Here is a 23276-nt window from a genome sequence, read left to right on the forward strand (position 1 = left end):
TTTATCTCTATAATCAAAGCTGAATTCATCTTTCTCCCACTCAAATTAGTTCTCTTCCACATGAACTTATTTCTGTTGATTTCACAAGTTCACAATCTTGGAATCATCTTTAATATTTTCCTCTATTCTGTCTCTCAAAATATTCTGAGATGAAAGAATTCAATAAAAACTTCTAGAGAAAACAGTGCTATTAGCTACAAAGTTAAAAAAAATTAGTAAACATCTCTATGAACTAAAAGTATTCCACATATTTACGCTGTTATAAATATTCAAGTTCATGCATTACACTCTTTCTTTAAACTCAATTAAACCTCATACCTTGCCAAAAAAGATTTTCCTGATCCCGGAAGCCCTCTGAGAAGAACAAGAACTAGTCCAACATAAGATGATGTCTTCTTTCTTACAACCTGAGAAGCTGGAGTTTCTTGTACCTGATAAGCACTTGTTCCCTCTTTATTTCTCCATACCTTTGTTGGGGAAGTATGAGAAATAACCGGCGGTGGAAATGTATAGTTGACAGGTCTCCAGTGTGCAGCTGTGGTTACAACAGGAGCTACAAAGCCATGGTTTCCTTGAAAGAGGTCAAAAGCAGGAATCATTGGATTCCACATTGGTGGAGGGGGAGGAGGAGGCAGCAGTAGAGGGAGAGGGGTAAGTACTGGGCAGTAGTTCACATCCTTCCCCTTTGGTGGCAGTTCAGTCTGTTTGTGTGACTGGAAATTGAATTCTTCAGAAGGTACAAAAACATCAGGGACAGAAGATTTCTGATCTCCACCTGTACCTAGTAAACCAAGCCCCAGATTTTGCACAGTAAGGTTTAAAGGCGCCTGAAGTTCGTTGGCATCCAAATCTACAGGGGCTTGAGAGAACTGAGTCTCAACACACACAGATTCTAAAAGCTCTTTCTGAATTTGGTTACTACAATCCATCGTAGTGTCATTTGCTACATTTAAAGAACTACTGAGAAGAGAATCTTCCAATGCCAATGTGTTATCCTTTGTAAAACTTTTGGACTCATTTGAAAGTGAATGTGAAGTTAAGGAATTTGAACTTAATGTAGAGGCAGAACTCTCTACATTTTCACTGTTCAAATCCATATTTTGGGTAGAAAGAATGGGAGTCGTACTACTTGAATCTGAATTTATAAATGCACTCGGGTTACTAAGATTATTAACATCTTGCAAGGTCAAAAATGAGTATGCATGGTCATCAGGAGAAGAGTTCAATTTCTCAAAAGCATTCTGTATTAAGGAATCTAAGTCTTCAGTTAGCTGCATGTCCAAAAATGAATCCATTTTTGAATCTTCATTCTCTTCTTCAGGAGGACACTTTTCCATTATTTCACATCCCACTGCATCTACTTGGTTCTCAGAAGCAACGAAGCTTTTTGAAGGCGATTCTTCTATTTTAGCATCAGTGGCTGATAATTCTAATAGACAATCCATGGCATTTTCAACTGTACAACAACAAGAACGACAACAAAATATATCCGTATGTATTGAAAACAGTAAAATATAATTTAATTAAAATCCACATAAAATTATACTAGAATTCACATTGAATGAAATACAGAGAAATTTATAAGTATTCAAGTCATTCCTTAAATTAATATTTTACTAATATATCAGTCTGTATCAGTGAAAGGTTTAAATTATGAAGACATGCAATGTTACTTTCAAACAAACAGTAGTAAACTAGGCTAATGAACTGCCATCAAGTAGATATTCTCTGATGAATTTATTGATTAAAAGTAAAAATATCTGTAATTATATACATTAGGGTTGTTTATACAGATCCTAAAATCAGTTGATATACTCAACAAATACTAACCTACTGCATGTCCTTTTAAGTATGAAGTATTTTAAGTACTCTCCTAGTAAATGTAATTTGTATATATGGTCCATGCTATGAATTTCACTTAATACAAAAAAATATGTATGAGCATGTACTACGTATCAGACATACTTTGTACAATGATGAATAAGACGGCTTTTAACTACACTCAAAGGATTTTTGCAGTCTAATGGAGGCAATTACAGATAATTACGTTAGAAGACAATCACACTATAATATAATATAGGTTAAATAATGCACACTTTTTATAATATACAAATGCCTTAACAGCCTTAGAGGAGAGTAAGGAAAGATTTCACATAAGGTAATATGTGAACTGGGAGTCGAAGATCAAAAAGAAACTTGTCAGACACAGAAGGGAAAGGCAAAGCCAGTCTTGAAAACACAAAGCATGTTTAAGTTATTAAGAGAAGTTTGTTGCAATGCGAGTACAAGTAGTATGGTGGGTAAGAGGAGATAAAACTGGAAAGGGAAATTGGGAAGGGTCCTGTATTTCATGGTAAGAAATATCAATTTTATTTTCTAAGGGAACTTGAAGGGAAACTACCTGTCATAGCATTTGGGCTAGATGCTTTGTCATCTCACTGAATCTTCAAATTATACTATGAGTTACAGTATTCCTAGCAAATAGATGAAGGAAATGAAGTTCAGAAAGTACATTAACTTAGCCCAAGTCACACAGATAGTAAGTGACAGAGCCAGGACTGGTATGTGTGACTCCACTGCTGAGCTCTTTCCCTTATAACATAAATACAGAGCCATTAGAATTGTTAAGCATCAGAAATTTGAGGCTTTTTTATATTATTTTTGTGTTTTATCTTGTTTTGTTTTATGGAAGGTAAATGTGGAAACAGCACAGCACAGTAGGTAAAAGCTCTGGTCAGGAGTCAGAACAACATTTAAATCCCTACTTGCTGGCAATAACACTTTGAATGAGCTACTTAACTTTCCTAAGCCTTGATTTCCTCATCTGCAATGTGTGGATAATAAAAGTACCTACCTCATAGTGTTGTTGTGAGGATTAAATGAGATAATCCATGAAAAAGGGCTGTGCACAAGGACTGGCACCTAGTAAGCACCCAAATTATGTTCCCTTAAGAAGAAAAACAAAGAGGGATTGGAGGGGGCAAGGCTGACAGAGAGACCAGTTAGAAGACTATAGCAATGCTACAAAAGCTAGAAGCCCTAAACATGGAAAAAAGAAAAAAGAAAAGGAAAAAAAAGCAAATATAAGAGGTATTTCTAAGAAAAAAATCTATGTGATAGAAAAATCACGAAAGAAAAAAATCAACCAAAAAAATTAATGTGTATATAATGAAAAAACAGTATTAAGTAAAAATAAGTAAAAGATCAAACTATATTTATATAACACAAAAGAAAAGTTCTTTCACAGAATGTTGAAAAAAATTAAAACAATGGTATAAAACAATGAAAAGCACATGAACAATTCACACAATACAAGAATTAATAAACAATCATACACAAATATATTCAACATTTCTCTTTATCTTAAAAAAATAGCATTAAGAAAAGGTAAAATCTTATTCCTAAAATCTTAAAATAATACCACTCAATGCTCAAAAGGCTGTGACGAAACTCCTATACTTATACAGTGCTGGTGTCATTACAATAGGCACACCCCCGTTTTTTTAAAATAAATTTATTTTTTAAGTTAATTTTTATTGGAGTGTAGTTAATTTACAATGTTGTGTTAGTTCCCGCTGTACAGCAAAGTGAATCAGTTATACATACACATATATCTACTCTTTTTTAGATTCTTTTCCTATGTAGGTCATTACAGAGTACTGAGAAGAGTTCCCCGTACTATACAGTAGATCCTTATTAGTTATCTATTTTATATGTAGTAGTGTGAATATGTCGATCCCAATCTCCCAATTTATCCCACCCCACCCTTTCCCATGCTGATACCATATGGCACACCTCTTTAGTAGGCAATTTAGCAGTATGTTTCCAAGAGCCAAAAACTGTCCTAACCCTGTGATAGAAGAAAATAAAACTTTGGGACTGAGAAAAAAGCCAAAAGACAGAAAAGTTTATTTGTACCAAGATGTTCTTTGCAATATTAATTATCCATGTAAAACTTAGTTATAATTAAATAAATTAGAGCACAACAACCCAATGGAATATTAGAAAGCTATTAAAAATAAATATAAAGACTGCAGCCAACACTGAAAAAAATGCTTATGTTAAGTTTAAAAAGTAGAATATACAATTTCATCAATGTTATTATTCAAACTACTCAAAACATCAGTATTTATGAACAAGGTGTAGAGAAGATCCTGGAAAAGAGAAATGTTTTTTGTTAGGATGTAAGGGTAATATATTTTCCTTGTAATTCTTCATTGCTATGTCAGTGTATGTGCAACAAATAAAGTTTAAACACATCAAAATTAGGAAATAAATGTTGAAGCCACAAGTAAAATTGTAAACACTATCATTTCTGAGCATCACGTGAACTGCTGAAAACTGGTTTTCTGTATACATATCATAACAGGATAGATAAGATATGCTCACATCACAGACCACAGAATGTAAAAAAAATGGAAGTTTATCACATTACCAAAACTCCCTAAACCTAGAATAATTTTATCTTATACTAATCATGGCCAATAGCAATGCTAAACATCAATATTTAATTTACTCATCAGTCAAATTTGATATGTATGGCTGCAAACATACATCTAAACAATTTATTACAAGTCATTAATAACTTACTATACTGAAGACTTTATCAAAACAAACCAAAAAAACGAAAACTCAACCTTCACTGAAAAAGTCCTATGAGGTACATACTATTATTATTCTCCTTAGCAGATAAGAAAACTGAAACCAGAGAGGTTAAGTGACAGAGCTGGAAATCCAACCTAGTTTTCTTGACTCCAAAGCCAAATTTTTGAAACCACACTACTCTATTAGCCTCAATTCTTAATCAGCTCTCATTTCCACAATTATAATTACCTTTTCACTCAAAAAATATTTACTGAGATCCTACTGAGTCATTTGGTATTTGGGGGCTTGCAGACACAACAGTAAAACAAAAGATTTTTAAATCCCTGTCTTTAAGGAGCTTACATTCTAGGTCAATGATTCTCAACTGGGGGATGATATTGCCCCCAGGGGACATAAGATGATATATAGAGGCATTTTTAGTTGTCACAACTGGGGTAGCAGGGAGGAATGTGCTACTGGCAGCTAGTGGGTACAGGCCAGAGATGCTGCTCAACATCCTACGATGCACAGGAAAGCCACGCACAACAAAGAATTATCCGGTCCAAAACGTCAATAGTGCCAACCTATTCTAGAGGGAAGATAAAAAGAAATAAAACATAGAATATGATATCTACACATACATCTTACACTTACAACTGTACATTTCTTGAAAGAAGAAGCTAAGCTTTATTCTTCTTCATATCCCTTGTAATACCCAACTTATACCTTGCCCGCAGCAGATATTCAAAAAATGATGAACAAAATAGAAATAAGGTAGTCATTTTCTATATTACTACTGGTCATACCATAGTACATGAAATCTTCTTATAGGATGCAAAGGGTTCAAACTAAACTTTTTCTCACCTTTGAAATCACATTCAGAAAGCATCAAATACACTACATCAGGATCCAGATCAGAAAACATCTCTGAGATACTGGTGAAGAGTTCTTCCTGATCAACTTTTGTCTCACACATGGAAGGAAGAGTAGTGGTTGGCTCCTCATGACTAGCAACACTGGATACAACTTCCTTAGAGTTTGTAGTCTTCCGAAAAGGATTTCCCCCAAGATTTTTCCTTCTCCTTGGCATTCTGACTTCCAAAACTAAAATGTTTCCCTTCTCTTATTTAAGACTTTTGATATTTAAGTCATACCTCAAAGAAAATAGGGTTAAATATCTTGCACAATCCAGCAGTAATAGGACCTAAAATAGAAAGCAAGTTGAAACACTCAGACTATAGTTATATTTCCATGTCTAAAATCGGAATGACATCTTTATTTAAGAAAGTACCATCAACTCTGGTGGCAGCAAAGCCAAAAAGCAGTCAAACAATTTCTCTCTCAAAAATATTCAAGTTTTTCAGGATTGAACATGTTAAAAATTAAGATATTAACAAATGCAATATATTTTCAGAACAATGAGTATACTGTTTTAGTACAATTATTTCATTTTTAAAACAAAAACAGTATTCATAATGAGAATGCCTACTGAACACCTATTTGGATGTCCAATAGGCATCATAAGCTTAACATGTCCAAAACTGAGCTCCTGATCACCTACTTCACACCTGTCCTTCCTAGTCTTTCCTATCTCAATTAATGCAACTCTATCCTTCCAACGGCTCAGGTCAAAAACCTTGGAATAATCCTTGACTCCTGTCCAGCCCACATCCAATCAGTAAGCCAATTTTGTCAATGCAACCCTCAAAATGTATCCAGAATATGATCATTCCTCACCATTTCCACTGCTACCACAGCAGATTAGTATAAAAGTCTCCTAACTAATCTTGCTTCCACCCTTGCCCCTTCATTCATAACAACTAGAGTGACTCAGTTAAACCACAGGGTCAGATCATGCCTCTCTTCTGCTAAACTATCCACTAGCTTCCCATCTCATTCAGGATAAAAGCCAGAGCCCTTAAAAGGGCCTATAACGCAGACACTTTTTACTTCTGTGCTGTCATCCCTAATCCTCTTTCCCTTGCTCATGTCACTCCAGCCATACTTCACCTCCTTCTTCTTCAAACATCAGCCATGCTCCCATCTCAGAACCTTTACATTTGGTCCCTTCTACCTAAACTAATATTATCCCAGGTATCTAAAAGATGTATTTCCTCCTATCATTAGTCCTATCATTACTCAGTTGTTACCTTCTCAGCAAGTCAGTCGCCCAACACCACTTATCCCTTTTTCCTTACTTGAATTTTCTCCCTAAGATTTACCTTCTAACACAGTGTATGTTTTATCCATTTGTTTTATTTATGTATTGTATTTACTACCCATATTCTAGTAAAATGTAAGCTCCACAAGGGCAGGGACTGATAGATCTGGAGAACTTTGACAATCTACTTGCTTTCTCCACTTGGATCTATTTAATAAACAATTCAAATGTAACACACCTAAAACCAAATGTCTGATATTTTCTCAAAAACCTGCTCTAACCATTTGGTCTGGCTACTGTCATCTTTCACCTGTATTCCTGTCTCCTAAATGGCCTCCCTGTTTCCACCCTTTGTCCCCTACAGTCTACTTTCAACACACCAGCCAGAATGATCTTCATACAACACATAAGTCAGAATGAATCAGGGTCTGCTTTAAATTCTCAAGTGGCTCTCCATGTCACTCAGAGTAAAAGCTAAAGTTCTTACTATGGCCCGCCTCCCTCTTGGCCTTTAATATACTTTTCCCCAAGATACTTGTATTGCTAACTCTCTCACTCCTTCAAATCTTTGCCCAAGTGTCACATTCAATGATTTCTTCCTTGATTACCCAATTTAAAGTCATATCACCCACTTTCTCTGCCCCAATTTCCCTTTCCTGCTAACCACCCATTGCCCTTAACACCTTCTAACATACTATAAAATTTACCTTTTAATCAAATTTATTGTGTCATAGCTCTCTCCATCTTCCAGGACTGCAATGTCAATATGGCAGCCACCAGCCACATGAGCCTATTTAAATTTAAATTAATTAAAATTAAATAAAATTACATTTTTACATATTAATATCAGATAAAGTAGAATTCAGAGCAAAAAAAAAATCAGCAGAGATAGAGGACATTATATAATCATAAAGGATCAGTCTACCAAGAACACGTAGCAACTCTAAATGTGTATGCACCAAACAACAGAGCCACTAAGTAAGTGAAGCAAAAACTGACAAAATTGAAAGGAGAAAGAGACAAGCTCACAATTATAGTTAGAGACTACAATACCCCTCTCTCAATAAAAGTAAATAGACAGAAGATCAGCAAGGATACCGAAGCACTCAATAACACCATCCTTTAAGGATCTAATCAACATTTATAGAACACTACATTCAACAACAGCAGAATACATATCCTTTTCAAGTGCCCAAAGAACATATACCAAAATAGACCATACCCTAGGCTATAAAACAAACCTCAACAAACTTAAAAGAACTGAAATCATATGAAGTATGTTCTCTGACCACAATGTAATCAAACTAGAAATCAATAACAAAAAGATAACAGGAAAATCTCCAAACACTTGGAACATAACCAATATACTAAATAATTCATGGGTCAAAGAGGAAGTCTCAAGGAAAATTTCAAAATACACGGAAATGAATAAAAATGAAAATATACAATATCAAAATTTGTAGGACACAGCTAAAGCAGCAATGGCAGAAATTTATAGCAAATTTATAACTAAATGCATACATTAGAAAAGAGGAAAAGTCTCAAATCAATAATCTAAGCCCCCATCACAAGAACGTAGAAAAAGAAGAGAAAAATAAACCCAAAGCCAGTAGGAAAAACGGAATAATAAAGATAAGAGAAGAAATGAATAAAACTAAAAACAGAAAAACAATCACTACAGACCCTGCAGACATCAAAAGACTAATAAGGGGGCTTCCCTGGTGGCGCAGTGAGTCTGCCTGCCAATGCAGGGGACACGGGTTCGTGCCCCGGTCCGGGAAGATCCCACATGCCGCGGAGCAGCTAGGCCCGTGAGCCATGGCCGCTGAGCCTGCACGTCCGGAGCCTGTGCTCCGCAACAGGAGAGGCCACAACAGTGAGAGGCCCCCGCACCGCAAAAAAAAAAAAAAAAAAGACTAATAGGGGAATATTATAAACAAATGTACATGTGAAAGTTTGACATCTTCTATGAAATAGACTTATTTCTCAAAAACCACAAATTATCAAACTCACCCAACAGGAAACAGATAAAAGCTCTATGATTTTTAATGAAATTTAATTCACAATTTACAAATTCCCAGAAAAGAAACTCCAGGCCCAAATACCTTCAAAGGAGAAGTTTACCAAACATTTTTAAGAAGAATTAACTAACCCTATATAATCTCTTCCAAAAATGGAAGAGGGAACCTTCTTAATTCACTTCATGAAGCCAGTATTGTTATCCTGACACCAAAATCAGACAAAGCCAGTTAAAAAAAAAAGAAAAACCTGCAAACCCATATACTTCCCGAATACAGACATAAAAACCCTTAACAAAATATTACAAATAGAATTCAGCAATTTATTTTAAAAGAATTAAATACCATGATTAAGCGAGGTTTATTCCAGGGATACAAGGCTGGCTCAATGTTTAAAAATCAGTATCCCACCCATATTAACAGGCTAATGAAGAAAAACCACAATTGTATCAATGAACGAAGAAAAAAAGTGACAAAATTCAACACCCATTCATGATAAAAGGTACCCAAAAAATAGGAATATAAGAGAACTTCCTCAACTTGATTAAGAGCATCTACAAAAACTCTACAGATAACATTTTATTTAATAGTAAAATACTATATGCTTTCCTCCTAAGACTGAGAACAAAGCAAGGATGTCTACCTTCACCACTCTTATTAAAGATAATGCTGGAAGCTCTAGCCTGTGAAGTAAGAGAAGGTAAGGAAATAAAAGACATACCGATTCAAAAGGAAAAAATAAAACTGTCCCTACTTGTAGATGACATAGCTATCTATGTGGAAAATCCCAAAGAACTGACAAAATCTCCAACATATAAGTGAATTCAGCAAAGTGCAGGATACAAGATAAACACACAAAAGCAACTGTATTTATATATTCTACCAATGAATACATGGGCACTGTAATTTAAAATACAATATGACTCACAAATGCTCCAAAAAATGAAATATTCTGATATAAATCTAACAAAACATATACAAGGCTTGTATGCTAAAAATACAAAATCATGATGAAAAATATCAAAAATGTAAATGAATGGATTCATGGGCTGTTAGACTCAATATAGTAAAGATGTCAATTCTCCCCAAATTGATATACAGTTTAACTCAATTCCTATCAAAACCCCAGCAAAGAGTTTTTGTGGATATGGACAAGATTATTAATAAATTTAAATGGAAAGACAAAGGAACTAGAATAGTTAAAACAATTTTGAAAGAGAATAGAGCAAGAGGAATCAGTCAACTCAATTATTAAGACGTGTTATAAAGCTAAACTTATCAAGACTATATGGTATCAGGGGAGGGACAGACATATAGATCTGAGAACAAATTATAGATTTGGAAACAGACAAGAGAACCCAGAAATAGACCAGCATGAATATGCCCAACTGACTTCTGACAAAAGTGCAAAAGCAATTCAATAGAGAAAATATAGCCTTTTCAATAATGGAACTGAAGCAAGCAGACATCCACAGATAAAAAAAAATAAACCTTGACCTAAGTCTCACACTTTATTAAAAAAAAAAAAAAAACTCAAAATGGATCAAGGAGGGAACTCTGCTCAACGTTATGTGGCAGCCTGGATGGGAGGGGAGTTGGAGGGAGAATGGATACATGTATATGTATGGCTGAGTCCCTTTGCTGTGCACCTGAAACTATCACAACACTGTTAATCAGCTATACTCCAATATAAAATAAAAAGTTAAAAAAAAATGGATCAAGGACTTAAATCCATAAAACTATAAAACTTTTAGAGAAAAAAAAAAAAGAAGAAAATCTTCAGGATCTAGGGCTAGGCAAAAACACCAAAAGTATGATCCATAAAAGGAAAAATTGATAAACTGTACTTCATCAAAATTTAAAACTTTTGTTCTGTGAAGAACCTTGTTAAGAGGATGAAAAGAAAAGTGACAGACTGAGAGAAAATGCTTGCATACCATGTATCTAACATAGGACTAGTATCTAAAATATATAAAAGAACTTTATCAAAACTCAAAAGTAAAAACAGGGACTTCACTGGTGGCACAGTGGTTAAGAATCCACCTGCCAATGCAGGGGACACGGGTTTGAGCCCTGGTCCAGGAAGATCCCACATGCCGCACAGCAACTAAGCCCATGTGCCACAACTACTGAGTCTGTGCTCTAGAGCCCGCGAGCCACAATTACTGAGCCCACACACCACAACTACTGAAGCCCGCGTGCCTAAAGCCCATGCTCTGCAACAAGAGAAGCCACTAAAATGTGATGCACGTGCACCACAACGAAGAGTAGCCCCCGCTCGCCGCAACTAGAGAAAGTCCACACGCAGCAATGAAGACCCCACGCAGCCAAAAATAAATACATTTTTTAAATAAATAAATAAATTGATTAATTAAATCAGAGGGGGAAAAAATAACAAATAATTCAGTTAGAAAATGGGGGGAAAAAAACAGAAAAAAAATTACACCGAAAGGATATCCAGATGACAAATAGGCACATAAAAGATTTCAACATCATTAGCCATTAAGTAAATGCAATTTAAAACTACAATGAAATATTACTTACACATCTATTAAGTTGGCTAACATAAAGAATAATGACAACACCAAATCCTGGCAAGGATGCAGAGAAACTGGATGGCTCATATGCTGCTGATGGGAATGTAAAATGGTAAAGCCACTCTGGACAAGAGTTTGGCAGTTTCTTAAACTAAACCTGCAACTACCATACAATTAAGCAATTGCACTTCTGGGTGCTTATCTCTAAGAAATGAAACATTACGTTCACCCAAAAACTTGCACACAAATGTCTGTAGCAGCTTTTATTCATTATAACCAAAAACTAGTAAACGGTTCAGATGCCCTTCAATGGGTAACATGGTTAAACAAACTATGTTACTTCCATTCATGAAGTACTAGTCACCAATAAAAAGAAAATATACTATTGATACACAAGACGTGGATGAAATTCCAAAGAATTATGCTGAGTACAAAAAGTCAATCCCAAAAGGCTATATACTGAATGGTCCCCATTTATTTAACATTCTTGAAATGACAAAATTATAGAAATAGATAACAGGTTAGCGGTTGTCAAAGGTTAAGGAGGAGGAAGGAGAGGGTAGTAGTAGGTGTGGCTATAAAAGGGTAATTTGAGGGACTCTTGTGGTGATGGAAATGTTCTATATCTTGACTGTATTAATGTCAATATCCTGGTTGTGATGCCATACTAAGTTTTGCAAACATGCTTCTTTCATTGAGGGAACTGGGTGAAGAGCACAGGAGATTTCTCTGTATTATTTATGACAGCTGCACGTGAATCTACAGTCTCAAAAAGTCTAATTTTGAAAAAGAGGATGTAAAATTAAAAATTCAGTTCCTCAGTCACACTAGGCACATTTCAAGTGCTCAATAGCTACATGTAGTTAATGACTATCATACTGCACAGTGAACTTTGCCATAATTCTACTGGACAGCACTGTTCTAGAATATAAGTTCCATTGGGCAAGTGAATATCCCATTTTAGGAAGTTAAGAAGCTTTATATACAGAAAAGTACAAATTGAAGGTCATAAAGAAAAAGAAGTACTAACACATCTAGCCACATTTAAATGTAAAATACCTGTATATCAAAAAAAAAAGTGGGGGGCTTCCCTGGTGGCGCAGTGGTTGAGAGTCCACCTGCCGATGCAGGGGACACAGGTTCATGCCCCGGTCTGGGAAAACCCCACATGCCGCGGAGCGGCTGGGCCCGTGAGCCATGGCCCCTGAGCCTGTGCGTCCAGAACCTGTGCTCCGCAATGGGAGAGGCCACAGCAGTGAGAGGCCCGCGTACCACCAAAAAAAAAAAAAAAATACAGGAAAATGGCAACTCTTTCCAATTTCTCTCCTTCCATTCTTTCTTAGACAGGATTTTGCCCCCACCATTTCTACCACTACACTAACAACTGCTCATATCTAAATCACCAGTAACCTATGTCAATGATAAAAGTCAAAGACAAAAGGTCTAATCCACAGGGAAGATGCAGCAGTTCTAAATTTGCATTCAACTAGTGAAAGCCCTCTCTCGGTAACTATTAGAACAAGGAGGTCCCCACCACAGACACACAGAGAAGAAGGAGGAGGTGGAAAAAGGGAGAGAAAAAACAGTAAGGCCATAAAAGATTTGAGCCATACTATAAGTATAATGACTTAATATTTATACAACACTGGACCCAATAACCACAGAATACACTTTATTTTCAAGTACACATGGAATTATGTTAGAAATCAGTAGCAAAAATATAATTAGAAAACCAAATTACTTGAAAATTAAGAAATACATGTCTATATATCAAAGAAGAATTCATTATAATTACATACAATTAAAGTTAATTTTAAAAATAATTAATATCAATTAGAAAATATTTTTAACCAAATAAAAATGTTATATATCCATACTTGTGAGAAACAAAGTCACGTGTAGAAGAGGAGCATACAAATGCATATATTAGAAAAGAAGAAGGGCTAAAAAAATAAATGATCTAAGCATCCAAATAACAGTTGGGGGGAAAAAACAGCAAATCTAACCCAAAGAAACTAGAAAGAAGGAAATAATAAAGAGCAAAGAGAAAACAGAAAACAACTATACAGTACAGAGGATCGAAAAAGTCAAAAGATGGTTCCCTGGGGGAAAAAAAAAACACAAGAATAAATCACTGGCAAGAGTGATCAAAAAAAGAAAGAAAAGGCACAAACAACCAATATCAGAAATGAAAACGGAGACATCACTGTCAAGCCCACGGACATTTAAAAAAAGAGATGAATCTTGTCTTACAAGACTCTCATTATCTTAAGACTCTGATGCATCTCTTTAGGAGTCCAGTATATGTCTATATACAATTTATGGAAGAAATTTGCTTCCTTTTCACCTGTTAGTTTGAAATTAATGAATAAATTCTTTGTCTTGGTTGTAAAAAATAAAAAAAGAGAGAGATGAAGATATCATAAACACTTTAACATCCATAAATTTTTAACTTTAAATGAAATGCACATATTATTTTTTAAAAAACAAACATCATACCATACCAGATATTTAAAAAACCTGATAGTTCTGTATCTATTAAAGAAATGAAATCTGTAATTTAAAACCTTCCCACAAAGAAACTCCAAGTCTACATGGCTTCATCAATAAATTCCACTAAAGGGACTTCCCTGGCGGTCCAGTGGTTAGGACTCCACTCTTCCACTGCAGGGGGCTCGGGTTCCACCCCTGGTTGGGGAACTAAGATCCCACATGCCGAGTGCATGGCCAAAAAAATTTTTTTTCTAGTTTTTTAAAATAAATAAATTCCACTACGGGTTTCCCTGGTGGCACAGTGTTGAAGATTCTGCCTGCCAAAGCAGGAGACACGGGTTCAATTCCTGGTCCGGGAAGATCCCACATGCTGCGGATCAACTAAGCCCGTGCACCACAACTACTGAACCTGTGCTCTAGAGCCCGCAAGCCACAACTGCTGAAGCCCGCACGCCTAGAGCCCATGCTCCACAACAAGAGAAGCCACCACAGTGAGAAGCCCGTGAAGAGTAGCCCCCGCTCGCCACAACCAGAGAAAGCCCACAAACGGCAACAAAGACCCAACGCAGCCAAAAATAAATAAATAAGTAAATTTATAAAAAAAATAATAAAATAAATTCCACTAAATAATCTAATACCCATCTTATACAAACTTTTCCAGAGACTAGAAAAAGAAGAAACACTTCCCAACTCATTTTATGAGGCCAATATAACCTGATAACTCTGCAAGTTATTAAAAGAAAGAAAAATTACAAGCCTATTTCACTCATGAAAATAGATACAAAATTCCTAAACAAAATATTAAAGTAGTAATACATAAATTATGAGTGATGTTACATAAAATACAAAAATTATATTAGTGACTGATAAGAATAATGCATCACTAATCTGAATTTATTTTAAGAATATAAGGTTGTCAAAATATTTGAAAGTCAGGCTTCTCTGGTGGTACAGTGGTTAAGAATCTGCCTGACAATGCAGGGGACATGGGTTTGAGCCCTAGTCTGGGAAGATCCCACATGCCGCGGAGCAACTAAGCCCGTGCTCCACAACTACTGAGCCTGTACTCTAGAGCCCGCAAGCCACAACTACTGAGCCCACACGCTGCAACTCCTGAAGGCCGCATGCCTAGAGCCCGTGCTCCATAACAAGAAAAGTCACTGCAATGAGAAGCCCATGCACCACAACGAAGAGTAGACCCTGTTCACCGCAACTAGAGAAAGCCCACGCAAGCAACGAAGACACACCACAGCCAAAAATAAAACTAATTAATTTAAAAAATATATTTGAAAGTCAACCAATGCAATTCCTGATATTAACAAAATAAAGAAGAAAAGTCATATAATCAACTACATCGTACCAGAGCTCATGGCCAGAGCATTAAGACTTGAAAAGGAAATAAAAGTTCTAAAGATTGGAACGGAGGAAATAGAACCATCGTTATTCAGACACTAAAATTGAGTGCATATGAAATCCAAAAGAATTTACAGATTATCTGTTGGATTACCCAGATAATTTAGCAAGGTTGCCAGACTGTATATCTCTTTAACACCAACATTGAGAAAATGAAATTAAATCTAATGGTCTAGACTTACTAGCCACATTTACTCAGCTGATAAATCCCTCCTCCAAAGAACGTTTAACATTATCTTCTTCTCAGGACAGTGCCACTCTCAGGATTTCCTCATCACTCAATTTGGAAACAGTGGAGCTTACCCACTCCTTTGGTGATCTTTCCATGGCTTTAAACACTAACAAAATGCTAACTAATTTACATCTCCAATCTGCACCTCTTCCCTGACTCCATACCCACACCAAACTACCCACTGAACATCTCCACTTTGTGTATCCAATAGACATCTCAAACCAAGCATGTCTAAGTGATCTTCTGAAACTCCACTGCAGACCCCCCCTAACTACAATCCTCTCAACTGCAGCAATAGAAGTTTCCAGTTGCTGAGGCAAAAAAAAACTGAGTCATTTTTGCCTCCTCTTTCCCTCACACCTCATGTCTAATCATTCAGCAAATCTTGCCAGTTCTAAATTCAATGTATATTCAGATCATGTGGTAACTCTATGTTTAACCTTCTGAGGAAGTGCCAGACTGTTTCCCAAAGTGGCTGCACCATTTTCAACTTCTACCAGTATTGTATGGGGATTCCCCATTTCTCTACAATCTCACCAACACCTGTTACTGTCTCTCTTTTTGACTATGGCCATCCTAATGGTATCTCATTGTGGCTTTAACTTGCATTTCCCTAATAACTAACATTGATCATCACTTATGTGCTTACTGGCATTCATATATCTTCTTTGAAGAAATGTCTATTCAGATCCTTTGCCTATTTTTAAAGTTAAGGGTTACTTGTCTATATTACTGAGCTTTAAGAATTCCTTGTATTTCTGGATACAAGTCCTTTCTCAAATATAAAATATTTTCTCCCATTCTGTGGGTTGTCTTTTTCACTTTCTTGATGGTGTCCTTCGAAGCGTATTTTTTATCTTGATGAATTTTTTTTTTTTTGTCATTTACACTTTTGGTGTCCTAAGAAACCACTGCCTAAACCAAGGCCACAAAGATATGTGCCATGCTTTCTTCTAAGGATTTTGTAGTTTTAGCTCTTACATTTAGGTCTTCAATCCATTTTGAGTTAATTTTTGTATATGGTGTAAGACAGGGGTCCAAGTTAATTTTTTTGCATGTGGATATCCAGTTGTCCCATCACCACTGGTTGAAAATACTATTCTTTCCCCATTGAATGGTCTTGGTACCCTTGCTGAAAATCAACTGACCATGAGAATAAGAGTTTACTGCTTGACTCTCAGTTCTATTTCATTCATCTATATGTCTATTCTTATGCCAGTATCACACTGTCCTGATTCTTGTGCTTTGCAGTAAATTTTAAAATTAGGAAATGTGAGTCTTCCAACGTTGTTCTCCTTTTCCAAGACTGTTTTGCAATTCCGGGCCCCTCGCATTTTCCATGTGAAATTTAGAGTCAGCTCGTCAATTTCTGCAAAGTCAGACAGTACACTGACAGGGACTGCGTTGAATCAGTAGATCATAAGTCAAATCAGGTCACTCCTTTGCTTTAAAACCTCCAATAGCTCTGCATCTCATGCAGAGTAAAAGCCCAGGTTCTTAAAATGGCCTAGTTACAATCCTAAACAGTCTGGTTCCCTAATAACTCTCTCAAATCATTTCTTGCTAGTCTCCCTCTTGCTCTTTCTTAAATTCACCCAGTATTCTCCTGCTTCACTGCCCTTACACTTGATTCATAGCCAGAAATGCACTCCTCCCCACCCCCCAGATATGTATCTGACTTGCTTTTTACAAGACTTTACTCATGGCACCTTTGTAGTGAGGCTTTCCCTAACCATCCAGTGTAAAATCGTGCGCACACAGAGTTCTCTCCATCTCCCTTTCATTATTTTTTGCTTCAAAGCAGTTATCACTCTATAATTTAGATGTTTATTTTGTTTAATGCCAGTATACTGACACTAAAAGTAAGCTCTTTGAAAAAAAATGTTTTTGTCAATTCTGTTCACTCCTGCATTGCCATCAGTAAACTATAGTAAATATCAAAATTAAATACCAATACTAAAACAATGTCTAACACATAGTAAGCACTCAATATATTTCTGCTGATGAATAAAGGATTAAGGCAGGGAAAAAGAACTAAGAACGAGAAAGCAATAGGTACAGAATTCTAAGAAGAAACAGAAATACTCAATAAACATTAAAAAGTTTAACCCCATTAATAAAACCAAATTAAAAGATAATATAGGATTAAAACATTTTTATATTGCCTATTAAATAAAACATAATTTTTAAAAATGACAATAGCCAGTGTTAGCAAGGCTAGAGTAAAATAAAAATTCTTATACATTGTGATGAGTGTAAACTGGTATAACCTTTCTGAAAAGCAAAATGGCACTGACTACGTATCAAGAAATATTAGGTTACTTATATTTTTTGACCCATTTTTTTGATTCTACTTCTAGGAACTCATCATAAAAAATAATCACAGGGCTTCCCTGGTGGCGCAGTGGTTGAGAGTCCGCCTGCCGATGCAAGGACACGGGTTCGTGCCCCGGTCCGGGAAGATCCCGCATGCCGCAGAGCGACTAGGCCCGTGAGCCATGGCTGCTGAGCCTGTGCGTCTGGAGCCTGTGCTCCGCAACGGGAGAGGCCACAACAGTGAGAGGCCCTCGTACCGCAAAAAAAAAAAATAATAATAATAATAATCACAGATCTACATAAATATTTATATAGAGATGTTCAAAATACTGTAACTTTTTACAAAGAAAAATGGAAAACAACTAAATATTTGGTGAGAAAGAAATGATAAAAAACTTTCTGATGACGGTAAGTACAATGTATTAAATACTTAACATATGCCAGCTAGAATGTTAACATCATGATTTTACTTAATTCTTAGAACAGTAATTAATATTATGCCTATTTCACAAGTAAGAAAACTAAGGACTAGAAAAAGTAAGTTATCAGGCTTAAGGCTCTTAAGTAGCAAAACTGGGATCTGAACCCAGGTTTGCTAGACTCTACTAGATACAATATCCCTGTAAATTCATAAGAACGGAATTTTATACAGCCATTAAAGACTATATTTTGGATATTAACTAGAGTTTTTTTAAAAACTATGTTAAAAAAGAAAGCAAGACACAAAACTGAATATAATTTATACAGACACCTAAATGGGACTGGACTATATTAGATTGGAAAGGAAATCCTGGGTAATGGTAACTTTATTTTTAACTACTACTTTTTTTTATCTACTTTTTATAAACTACTTTTTGCATTTTCCAAATAATCTATAATATATACATTCTTTCATCATCACGGGAAAAAACAACCACTATTATCAATTAAAGGTGAATCTTGGACTTCCCTATACACTTCCTCCAGCTTGCAAACTATATTATCCTTCCACCCCTTTTTTTATTGTGTCTACCTATATGGAAAAGGATCTAAACATATAGGCAGTTTAAGTATCCAACCAGTATAGGGAAGAAACTCTTAAGTATAAAAACATACATAGCTGGGCTTCCCTGGTGACACAGTGGCTGAGAGTCCGCTGCCCCGGTCCGGGAAGATCCCACATGCCACGGAGCGGCTGGGCCCGTGAGCCATGGCCGCTGAGCCTGCGCGTCCGGAGCCTGTGCTCCGCAACGCGAGAGGCCACAACAGTGATAGGCCCGCGTACTACAAAAAAAAACAAAAAACAAAAAACATACATAGCTGACACTACCTCCCAATCACTCTGTAGATCCAGTTTACTTCAATCCTATTTATTCACTTAAGTAATGTTCACATTTAACTTTTTAACACCTGATTTTATATATCTTCATTTTTCCATAAAGAAGGTCTCATTAATACACTAAACAAGCTTGTGTAGCTTCTTCATATACATACCTGACCTAAATATTCTAAAAGGATATGGGAAATTAGGATGGGTAAGAAGGTTTGATATATTATGGAGAAATGTGAAAGGGCTGGTTCTCAAATGAAGAACCTAAAAACAAATAATATAAATTGTTATTAATAGTGATACCATGAATATATATATAAATTTCATATACACATTTTCCAAGCTCTTCTACCTCTATTATTCAGTTTTAACCTGAGAGAAGCTAACCAATACATACTTGCTCACAGATTATCATTAAAATATTTCAGCATGGGGCTTCCCTGGTGGCGCAGTGGTTGAGAGTCTGCCTGCCGATGCAGGGGACACAGGTTCATGCCCTGGTCCAGAAAGATCCCACATGCCGCGGAGCGTCTGGGCCCGTGAGCCATGGCCGCTGAGCCTGTGCTCCGCAACGGGAGAGGCCACAACAGTGACGGGCCCGCGTACCGCAAAAAAAAAAAAAAAAAAAAAAATTTCAGCATGATAAGCAGAGGTCTTATTAACTCTAGTTCTTTTTTTTTTTTAACAGATAAGGATATATGTTCTTTTAACCATTAAAAAAAATTCAGGGTGAACATGAAGTCTATAAATAGTAGTAGAAGTAAACATGAACTCTAGAAGTGGTATGGTAATGGTCAGTACTGCCATTAAAGTAGATATACCAATAAACAACACTTCAGGAAAAAACTTTCCTACTAAACACTACATCATCAACACAGTGCTAACACTTAAAAATTTTCCTGTATCAGTTTATGAATAAATCTGTTACATGCATATAAGGGCTAGTAATTTTAAAGAACTTATCTTTATGGAAAAATATCCAGAAATAAATTTCTGTAACAGTCAAAAAAGATATTGTATTTAATACTCAATATCAACCATCTAGAAATAACAGGCCTAAGAAAACTGATACTAACAATCAAATATATCAATAGTATTTTAGCTCTTTAAAACCACCATAAAAGGAACGAAAACAAAAATCATCCCTCTGAAAGGAACAAAAACAAAAATCATCTCTCTATAAGGAACATATAGGGAAGTTAGAAGACTCAAATATGGCACAATCCCAGACAAGATCAGAAAACATCTCTCTCAGAAACAACTGCTACCAAGAACCAATACAATCATTTACTGGGGAGTAAGTTACCCTACAAGATGATTTTAAGTCTCCTGCTTGATAAGCTGAAGGTAGATACTAAATCTCATCAAGGTACCAAAGGGTGTGTCACTAAAAAAGACAGTATTTATAAAAAATGTAACCAAATTAAGGTAACCAATAATCTTAAAATGCATCCATCTGTCATAAGAACTATTATAAGTAATAACTGGACATACTAACTATTGATAAAGAATGGTTAAATAAATTATGGCAAAAAAAAAATCATGCTTTGGAATACTATGCAGCTATGAAAAGTTGAAGGTATAATGTAGAAACCAGAAAGATCTCTGAGACATATTCTTAAGGGAAAAAGCCAGTTGCTGAACCATATACAGCTTTGGGCCAAAGAATGGCAGGCAAGTGTATTTCTCTACAATTCTTCAACACTTTCTATACTCCTTCATTACTTACTGCCGTACTAATCTTCCTTAGATATTTTAGATTCTCACATTGTTGGTTTTACTGACATATTTTCATCTGTATGTGTTTATTTCCCCAATTAGCCATGTTCCTTGAGAACACAGATTATGATACATACTACTCCAATTTGGCATTTAGTCATAGTCCCATACATAAAATAGGTGCACAAAATATATTTGTGGATGGCTAAAATACGTAAAATATGAAGGAGTAAGAAGTGGTATTTTAGAAGCAAAGACACCAAAACACACATTAAATGGGAAAACCACAATACAGTTCTTTAGACTTCTTGGGTCAGCATGTTTTATGCAACCACAAGCTCTTTGAGAAATTCTAGTAACAAAATATGTGATTACATTTTCCTTCTTATGAGAGATTTCTTTAATCACTCAAATATGTAAATAAAAGCTTGAAAACCTATGTGTAAAATATACTCACTCTAGACTTCAATAAACTTACCATCTGTCTATCACTGATGCTATCAATGTGCTTATTAAGGCCACAGCTGACACCTGCAAACTCTACAGCTCTTCCTGTTATCCAACGTAATGTCTTCTTACTATTAAAAAAAATGTAAATGATGATATATTATATACATATGTAACAAAAGCAAATTTATATCAAATAGTAATCCCAAATGAAATCAAAGTCCAAAATATATAAATATTTATAATATAGATATATATCATATTCCAAAGAGAAAACCACAAAGTAAAGAAAAAAGACCAACTTCATCCACCGCCATTAGAGGTGACTATTACACTCTGGAAATGGTTATATAAAGGGAAAGACCTAAGCATTTATTCTGCCTTTTAAGTAAAACATTATTTCAAAGCAACAAAATAGCGCTAACTGATGAGGGAAACCTTCGTTATTGAAGACAACTATGTAATAGGATCTAAAACTAATTACCATATCGTAAACCATAATTAAATAGCTAATCAACAATCATCAATGAAGGCTAAAATCATTAGGTGAAAGGTTGATATTGACATACCTGGTGCCAAAGTACCATGCCACAGATTATTTGCAAGATATAAAAAGACAAATATAATTTTACAATAAAACAATCTGGTGGTCATCACCTTGGCCTGGTGATCAAACACAGCATCCAAATGGTGGGACAACTAAACATTACATGCCTGTAAGTGAAACAATATGAGTACACAGCATTGCTAAATGAACTACTCTTCCAAAAATGTTTAACCTGAACCTGAAACACCTTTAAATCTCACTCCCAGTTTATATGAAATATAGGGGATAGAGGAAAAAGTTACACTGACCATGAAGAAACTATCAGCAATACAAAATGTTAGACATTCCCAACAGAGCCAACAAATCTGTATTATGGGGAGAAGGAGGGAGGGTGGTAAAGGGGGTGGGTAGGTAAGAGACAATTCTATAATTAAAAAAGACTCAAGAGACAGCCAGATACAATGGGTAGCTCTTGACTAGATTTTCATATTTTTTAAAGGCAATAAAAGATGTTCTTGGAAAAATTAGAGAAATCTGAATATGGTACAAGTATTATATATTAGGGACTTATTGATAATTTTGCTAGGAATGATAATGGTTTTGTGGTTATATAGGAGAATATCCTTTTTCTGGAAGATATGTCAAATATTTTTTTTTTTTTTTTGCGGTACGCGGGCCTCTCACTGTGTGGCCTCTCCCGTTGCGGAGCACAGGCTCAGCGGCCATGGCTCCCGGGCCCAGCCGCTCCGCGGCATGTGGGATCTTCCCGGACTGGGGCACGAACCCGTGTCCCCTGCATTGGCAGGCAGACTCCCAACCACTGCGCCACCAGGGAAGCCCTCTTATGATTTTTTAAAAGAGTAAATTTCAAGCTAAATCCTTAAATGAAATTATCAAAGTTCAAAATACATATAACATTTATAATACAAATGTATAGTACACAAAAAGAAAAAAACCCTCATTTGCCACCATTTACTTTTAAAACGCTCAGGAAATTTATATATACATAGAAATATACACATATATAAAGCAAATGTAGCAAAATATTAGTAATCATTAAATCTAGGAGGTGGGTTTACATGAGTTCAATGTACTATTCTACTTTTCTATATATGTCTATGTATTTTGCTAATAAAAGTTTTTAATATGTACCATGCTTCAAGTAAACTGGTTTGTTTACCTCTACAAAGTAAAAAATCCTTTTTAAATTCAAATACCAACCCTTAATTTGAAACTCTGAATTCAAATATACAAAGTTTTAATAAAAGCAGGGCACACTCCATATTTTAAAGGTTATATCTGGTTACGTATGTGTTCTAAGAAAAAGAAAAATTTAATCATGTGGTAAGGGAAGGAAGAAAATGAAAGAAAAATTTTTAAAGGATAAAAATTAAGAGAAGAGGGCTTCCCTGGTGGCGCAGTCGTTGAGAATCTGCCTGCCAATACAGGGGATACGGGTTCGAGCCCTGGTCTGGGAAGATCCCACATGCCGCAGAGCAA

General features: G+C 35.7%; 2 protein-coding genes across 3 annotated transcripts in view; both read right to left on the reverse strand.

The window, feature by feature from the left end:
* Nucleotides 1–6045, reverse strand: part of N4BP2 (NEDD4 binding protein 2) — a 62672-nt gene extending 56627 nt beyond the window's left edge. Inside the window, exons 1-2 of the mRNA XM_060148309.1 lie at nt 5449–6045; nt 319–1456 (exon numbers count right to left, since the gene is read on the reverse strand). Of these exons, the coding sequence (XP_060004292.1) occupies nt 319–1456; nt 5449–5674 (1364 nt within the window). The 5' untranslated portion in view covers nt 5675–6045. The remainder of the gene's footprint in view (nt 1–318; nt 1457–5448) is intronic.
* LOC132519889 (uncharacterized) overlaps nt 5651–23276 on the reverse strand; it is a 30753-nt gene continuing 13127 nt past the window's right edge. Inside the window, exons 2-5 of one of the 2 annotated variants that reach the window (XM_060148310.1) lie at nt 21261–21360; nt 18850–19017; nt 7453–7535; nt 5651–5788 (exon numbers count right to left, since the gene is read on the reverse strand). In XM_060148310.1, coding sequence (XP_060004293.1) covers nt 5755–5788; nt 7453–7535; nt 18850–19017; nt 21261–21360 — 385 coding nt within the window. In that variant the 3' untranslated portion in view covers nt 5651–5754. The remainder of the gene's footprint in view (nt 5789–7452; nt 7536–18849; nt 19018–21260; nt 21361–23276) is intronic. The other variant, XM_060148311.1, reaches the window with a different exon arrangement.

This window comes from Lagenorhynchus albirostris, chromosome 4, assembly GCF_949774975.1.
Source record: "Lagenorhynchus albirostris chromosome 4, mLagAlb1.1, whole genome shotgun sequence".
Lineage (NCBI taxonomy): Eukaryota > Metazoa > Chordata > Mammalia > Artiodactyla > Delphinidae > Lagenorhynchus > Lagenorhynchus albirostris.